We start from the raw sequence: 7,500 nt of genomic DNA, 5'->3' as shown, positions 1-7,500 counted from the left end.
CAACAGGCGATCAAAAAAACTCGCTTGAGCTTTCAAGCTCAGGTGAGCCAAAACGAGTTGGGCAAACATAGCCCCTTGGATATACCAGAAATGGAATCAGGTGCCTAGGATGATATTCTATAGACATATAGTACCCCTGTTCTTAAAATGATTTTAAAACAATTTTCCCATTTTAAGTTTACTTGAAATTGCCCCCCATTAGTTCTGAATATAAAGTTGTGAAAAATCTAAAGGGAAACAAGAGGTACTGTGAGCAACGCTCACTAAGAATACCCCCCGCTTACCCCAATCTCTCAAAGGGTGTTGGTAATAGGTATAAACTACCTCTTTTCTGAGTGTAAAAAACAAATGGCATGACAAACCGAACCATATTGCTACTTCGATGTCCAGTGCGCGTGACCTTTGACCTTTTGACCTCAAAATCGATAGGGAACATCTTCATCCCATATGTATGATATGGTGACTGTAGGTGGAAAGGATAACGCTTTAGAGCCCGGAAACCATATTGCTACTTTGATGTCCAGTGCACTTGACCTTTGGACCCCAAAATCGATAGGGAACATCTTCATCCCATGGGTAGTCCATATATATGATATGGTGACGGTAGGTGGAAAGGATAATGCTTTAGAGCCCGGAAACCATTGCGTCTACAGACGGACGGACGGACAACCCGATTCCAGTATATCCCCCCCCCCCCCCCCCACACAACTTGTTGCGGCGGGTATAATAAAATGACCTCAACTGTTTCTTTTAATCTCTATTTCATAAGCCCTGCTTTGTTTCTTCCCAACCTTTTACTTTTTTCTCTTGGGACATCTTTCCTTGAGGACGAGAAGTTGTATTTGAATATAGACATTCCCGCTCATGTCAACACCCAACACCGAAAAATGGCTGTTTACAACGTAATCTATTAATTTGATAAATACTTTTTTATATTTGATTCAAATAAACTGGGTTTATTAAACAAAATGAAAACAAATTCATCTAAAACATAACTTTACACACATTAACATCGAGTAGATGTCGTAAAACATCACTTCTAACCGCGACTTATTTATTATAACTAAAAATAGAGATTGTGTCATCATGCAGTTCAAAATTACTTGCAAAGTCTACAGTTATTCTTTTTTAGTTAGGAAGTAATGTTTCTTGTCTATTTTTTCAATACGACCAGTCAGACTAGTAAATCGACATTTTACCCGACCGGACCTATGATTTAGTAGACTCAGTCGGTCAGATGTGCCTTAGTGTCATACGCTGGCATTTTAAACAAGAGGCCCGTGACTTGAAACTTGAAAGCCCTTCACCCAAGGATGCTTTTGGCCAAGTTTGGTTGAAATTGGCCCAGTGGTTCTGGAGAACAAGTCGAGAAAATGTAAAAAGTTTACAGACAGGCAGACGACAGACAAAATGTGATCAGAAAAGCTAAAACCAACTGTGCAAGTATCACTGAAACATGGTACGAAATAAACCCACAATCTTGAACACAATGATTTTTCAAACACTATCTTGATTTAATAGCAATTAAAACATGTAGTTCCTTGATAAGCACATGTAAACTGAGTGATTTTAAATACATGTACATCTGGATCCCAAAATACTTTAAAGCAAGAACGGAGAGATGTTATTCAATACATTTTACTGTGTATTTGTACTTGTAACTTGTGTCACGTCAAAGTCTCATAAAACCACAATTTTATTGTGACGTCATTGTTCATATCCGTGCTCACTCTACAACAACCAGAAACATATCCATGCAGTCAAAAAGAATGTCTTCTCAGATGTTTAATAATAACGTTCATAATCATGGTCGCTGTTCACTACCTCTACACGGAATCATGGCCCTGTTCACTACCCTCTACACGAATCACGGTCGCTGTTCACTACCTCTACACGGAATCATGGTCACTGTTCACTCGCTCTACACGGAATCATGGTCGCTGTTCACTACCTCTAAACGGAATCATGGTCGCTGTTCACTCACTCTACACGGAATCATGGTCGCTGTTCACTACCTCTACACGGAATCATGGTCACTGTTCACTACCTCTACACAGAATCATGGTCACTGTTCACTACCTCTACACGGAATCATGGTCACTGTTCACCTACCTCTACACGGAATCATGGTCGCTGTTCACTCGCTCTACATGGAATCATGGTCGCTGTTCACTCGCTCTACATGGAATCATGGTCGCTGTTCACTTCGCTCTACATGGAATCATGTTCGCTGTTCACTTGCTCTAGACCGAATGAGGTAATGAATCATCTGCTTGTGCTTTCTTTTTTCTTGGTTTTCCCCTCCATGTCCATGTTTGCTCCGAGAAAAACTTGCATTTACTTCGTTGTCTCCTTCCTGAAAACATGATGAAAATGGTTGGAAACAATGTAAGCAGCACATTCACATTTTCCATAGGTATTCATTTATCAGTGTATGCCTATGTATACACCAAATTAAGATCAAGGAGTTCACCAACCCCTCTTTAGCCACACAGCCCTGTTTCAGTACTACATTTACCAGGAACAATGATAAATTAATTTGCCAAAGATGGGATTAAAATTTACTACAAACGCAAGTTCTTGTCAATACCAATATGAGCATACGATGTGTCTGATTATCATGGTGTCACATGGAATCACACGCTGTTTCATATATATAAGGTGAATTTTCAAGAATTTGTGCACACTGCGCATGTTTTGTGGAAAAACACAATAAAGCCTTCAGACTCTGTTCCTTTTAATAACATCTCTCAAATTCTGTTTATTGTTGTCTGAAGGCAGCTGCTGCATCTAATCTTACAGGAAAAGAATTGGATTCCTTATCTTCCAGAAATTATTACAAGTACACAAGATCATTTTATACAATCCTGCATATTAAATCAATTGGCCCGGTGGTTTTGGAGAAAATGAAAATGTGAAAAGTTTATGATGGTTTCCACAACGACGCTAGACAAATTTCAATCAGAAAGGTTCACTTGAGCCTTTGGCTCAGGTGAGCTAAAATGTAAAGGTTCTCTTGTGGAAAAAAACCCAGGTAAAATTCTGATATAATGTAATTGCAGAATTAAAAGTTTGATCTACCTGTCTCTATCCATTACATGTACGTCATTTTTTGCCTTGGCGAGTTGGGAATAAATCTTCATACCCAGCTGTCTGTATAAAACCCAGTAGGAATAGGAGGTCCAAGCACCTGCTACGCTCTTCTTCCATTAGGTAATTCAGAGGTTTTGTATATCGAATGTAACTGGATTCACCATAACAATTACCTTCAAAAACTATTTTGTTCAAATGATCTCCTTTCATTTCCAGGTATGTAAAAATGATCTACAACAATAAAAGACATATACAAATTCATAACTTCATTAAAACTAACAAGATGTACTGTGAGCAATGCTCACTAAGAATACCCCCCGCTTACCTCAATCACCCAAAGGGTGTTGTTAATAGGTATAAATTACCTCTTTCCTGAGTGTAAAAATATGGTATGCCTTTGTAGAAGAAAATGGAAGATATAGTCCGAACACAAATCCATGGCATAAACCTATCATTTTGACCTTGAGATCAAAGGTCAAGGTCATAAAGATGTCAGGAATGTATATGACACAGTCTCATGGTGATACACCCATGTCTTAAGGTATGACTATGTCAAAACCCTATAATCAATTTTGACCTTGAGGTCAAAGTTCAACGTCATATAGAGGTCATGAAGGTACTCGACACATCATCTCATGGTGATACACTCAAGTGTCAAATATGGTATGCCTATGCAGGGTTTGACACTAAGGCACGTCCGACCGATTGAGTCTACTAAATGATAGGTCCGGTCGGGTAAAATGTCGATTTACTAGTCCGACTGGTCGTGTTGAAAAAATAAGCAAGAAACTTTACTTTAAACCACAAGATATTTTATTCTTAACTAAAAAAGAATAACTAGAGTTTGCGAGGAATTTTGAACCGCATGATGACACAATCTCTATTTTTAGTTCTAATAAATAAGTCGCGGTCGGAAGTGATGTTTTACGACATCTACTCGATGTTAATGTGTGTAAAGTTATGTTTTAGATGAATTTATTTTCATTTTTTTAAAAACAACCCAGTTTATTTGAATCAAATATAAGAAAGTGTTTATCAAATTAATAAATTACGTAGTAAACAGCCATTTTTCGATGTTGACATATGTGCGGGAATGTCTCTATATTCAAATACGACTTCTCGTCCTCAAGAAAAAATGTCCCAAGAGAAAAAAAGTAAAAGGTTGGGAAGAAACAAAGCAGGGCTTATGAAATAGAGATAAAAAAAAAAAAAAACGGTTGAGATTTCAAATGGACTAGAGAATTTCCGTGCTGGGTAGAATTTAAAGAAACAGAAAATGTGTTTGAAAATGAAAGCATTAAATTGAATGACGAGACAAAAGCTCTTTTTTTTGGAGACAATTAAGTCCGTTTTAGTTCATGCAAACTTAATATTTGTCATTTGAATTAAGTACATTTTTAAAAATATGGAGAAACTATCAGTTTCTGGAAAGTTGGTCGGGGCTAGTGGATTTAAGGTCAGGTCTAGCAAAAATCATTAGAAGTAGCCCGACTGGTCTAGTGCTCAAAAAAGTAAATGTCAGACCCTGCTATGTCAAAGAACAAAGAAGTCATGGCCCTGACACAAATCCATTGTAAAAACCTTTAATTTTGACCTTGAGGTCAAGGTCATATGGAGGTCATGAAGGTACATGATACATCGTCTCATGGTGATCCACCTGTGTGCCAAATATGGTATGCCTAAGTCTAAGAACAAAGAAGTTATGGCCCGGACACGAATCTGTAGACAGACGGAGTGATTCCTACATACCCCCCAGAACTTCGTTTTGGGGGGGGGGGGGGGGGGGGGGGGGGGGGGGGGGGGGGTATAAATATGAGAGCAGTGTTTTATCCTGGCAATCATTCTTTAATCGTTGACAAGTGAATGCTACAAAAGTGTGATACCCGTCACAAGACACCTTCACTGTTTAACAATCAAGTCTATCTTTAACCTACGTGTTTGTCAACAGGCTGTAACAAAATTAATATGTTTAAAAAATTTACGGTACAATTGATACACAACCAGATCGTGAAACAATTTCATACCGGTCTACCCTCTTTCACTTTTTTCAGTAAATTTAATTCAATAAGATCACAAGATTCATGTTTAATATAGAAATCAATAATACCAAGTAAGTGGTATTTTTAAGAGAAAAAAAGGGGTGGTGGGTCAGGGTGTAGACTGTGTGTCAGCTACTGTTAGAGATAAAACCATTATACAAACACTACCACCACTGAAACTTTGCAAACGCCCCTGAGACATGTCCTGTGTATATCAAAAGTATACATAACACCCTGATCTTTTGGCCAGGTAAATAACAATGACCATAGATGAGCTCCGCCCACATTCAGTGATCTGTGAAGAAACTGTATGGTATTATCTTTGGGTCTTTAAACATTACTGTCGTCTCTTTGTACTACTTATACAGACATATTTGTAAGGCCCACATGTTTACAATCAGTGTACAGTCTGCTGATTGGGTGATATCGTAATAATTCAACCAATCAACGAGAAGAATTCAATGAGACCACTATGTAAAATTCAAAGTCAAAACCGGGTATTCCAGAAAACAAGATTCATAAACGGTGAAGCTTATTGAACAACCTTAAAAATTTCTGGAAGCAGAATCGTTATAGTGAGCGGATTTTTCCAGTCCAGAAAGTGGAATTCCGCTTTGAAGTGGAGAAAAATCTTGTCTGTATATATTTGTATGTAAAACTTTGATCTCCTATTGTGGCCGTGATGTTAACAAACTTGAATCTGCACTATGTCAGGAAGCTTTCATGTAAATGTAAACTTTTCTAGCTCAGTGGTTCTTGAGAAGATTTTAAAGATTTTTATGTAAAACTTTGATCCCCTATTGTAACTCCATCCTACCCATGGGGGGGGCCATCATTTTAACAACCTTGAATTTGCACTATGTCAGGAAGCTTTTACATAAAGGACAAGGTACGGTTTTAGCCAAAATCTGCCCTGTCAAGGAAATTCACCAAAATACTAAATCTGGTATTTGAGAGTGTGCCATTTATGAAAATGACCATTGTTATTCTTTATCTACCATAGTAGCTGTAATATATTCAGCGGAAAACTTTATATTAACCTGACGACGTCACTAAATTTGACGTTAATTTTGACGTAATATACGAGAGTTCTCCCCAAGCGATGTTTTGAGTAGGAAAACACACATAGAAGTATTAATTCTTAATAAATGCGAAATTATTGGTTTTTGTACTGATTTGAATGGGTATTAAATGGAAATTGAAACCACATCAGATATGCCGCACAGGGGCAAAAACTGCAGGTATTCGCGGAAAGCTTTTCTGGTGCAGAAATATAATGGTTTGAACACCAAATTAATTAAAGAAACATTTATATACTGGTAACAGTGATTTCTTATTTCTGTCTCCAACTTGGCGAATTTTAAGATTTTTTTTATATTTGTTAGAGTCTCGCCTGCATTCGGAAAAAAAATTATGACATCAAAGGCAGCTCAAATTCAAATCACTGAATTTTATGCGAAGTTTGGGTTATCACCAATGTAATTCTTCACGAATCGGAACACAATAGAATTCATCGGTATTTGTTTTTAATTGGCATACGCAATATTCCATATATGTATATTCTCAATATTATATGCGTGGTATTAAGTTGGAGCAAAATGTCATTTCATGGGTATACTCAGGAAAAAACGCAGTGTTTCTGAGAAACTAGAAACACAACTTCAAAGGGAAGATAATTATGAAACGGTTACGGTTATCAGTGGTAGGGCATTCGCTTCGTAACCGGGAGGTATAGTGTGTTCGAACCCTGCTCATGACATGCCACGTCGAACCTGAGACGTTGACATACATGTGCTCTTCGACAAAAGTGAGAATCACGGGTCTTTCAGATAGGCACCTGATGCCACCTCGACTGTGTCCAGGGGTCCGTGTTTGCCCTACTCTTTATTTTGTATTCTTTATAGAAATTACGCAAATTCGAATTCATCACTATTCGATATCTTCAACTTTTCGTGACCTTAAAAAAGGAGACCCTGTGTCACAACAGGTATTGGCACGTTAAAAAAAATCAATGCTATAGCCTTAAATGCTAATCATAGGTTTTATATGTGGTACGTCACATACAGCTGATGATTTCTCAATTTGAGAGAAAAGTTCTCGAAAGGACGTAAAATAAACAAACAAAACATGAAAAACTTTTTAAGTCAAACTCTCTCTCTCTCTCTCTCTCTCTCTCTCTCTCTCAAATATACCATGCCTCAAACAGACCGTCTCTTATGCACATATTCACACACACTCTCACTCACCACTATCAGGTTTCTCCACAAAAAATCGTCAATGTGTTCGGTACTGTACAACTGAGCGATACAAAGCTGGTACACCCCAACACTTGGTTTGCGCAATTTAGTGTCATTGTATCCACTTTTGC

General features: G+C 37.8%; 1 protein-coding gene across 3 annotated transcripts in view; it reads right to left on the bottom strand.

Annotated features, from left to right (window-relative positions):
• Positions 1–1,493: 1,493 nt before the first annotated feature.
• The window catches only part of LOC125662331 (uncharacterized), a 27,430-nt gene continuing 21,423 nt past the window's right edge, over positions 1,494–7,500 (bottom strand). For 2 of the 3 annotated variants that reach the window (XM_048894512.2, XM_048894511.2), the window contains 2 exons: positions 3,082–3,324; positions 1,494–2,356 (listed from right to left, as the gene is read on the bottom strand). In XM_048894512.2, coding sequence (XP_048750469.1) covers positions 3,106–3,324 — 219 coding nt within the window. In that variant the 3' untranslated portion in view covers positions 1,494–2,356; positions 3,082–3,105. The remainder of the gene's footprint in view (positions 2,357–3,081; positions 3,325–7,500) is intronic. The other variant, XR_008798023.1, reaches the window with a different exon arrangement.

Source organism: Ostrea edulis, chromosome 8 (genome assembly GCF_947568905.1).
Source record: "Ostrea edulis chromosome 8, xbOstEdul1.1, whole genome shotgun sequence".
Classification (NCBI taxonomy): Eukaryota; Metazoa; Mollusca; class Bivalvia; order Ostreida; family Ostreidae; genus Ostrea; species Ostrea edulis.
Note: the sequence above shows the minus strand (reverse complement) of the source record. Positions and strands in the feature narration are given on the sequence as shown.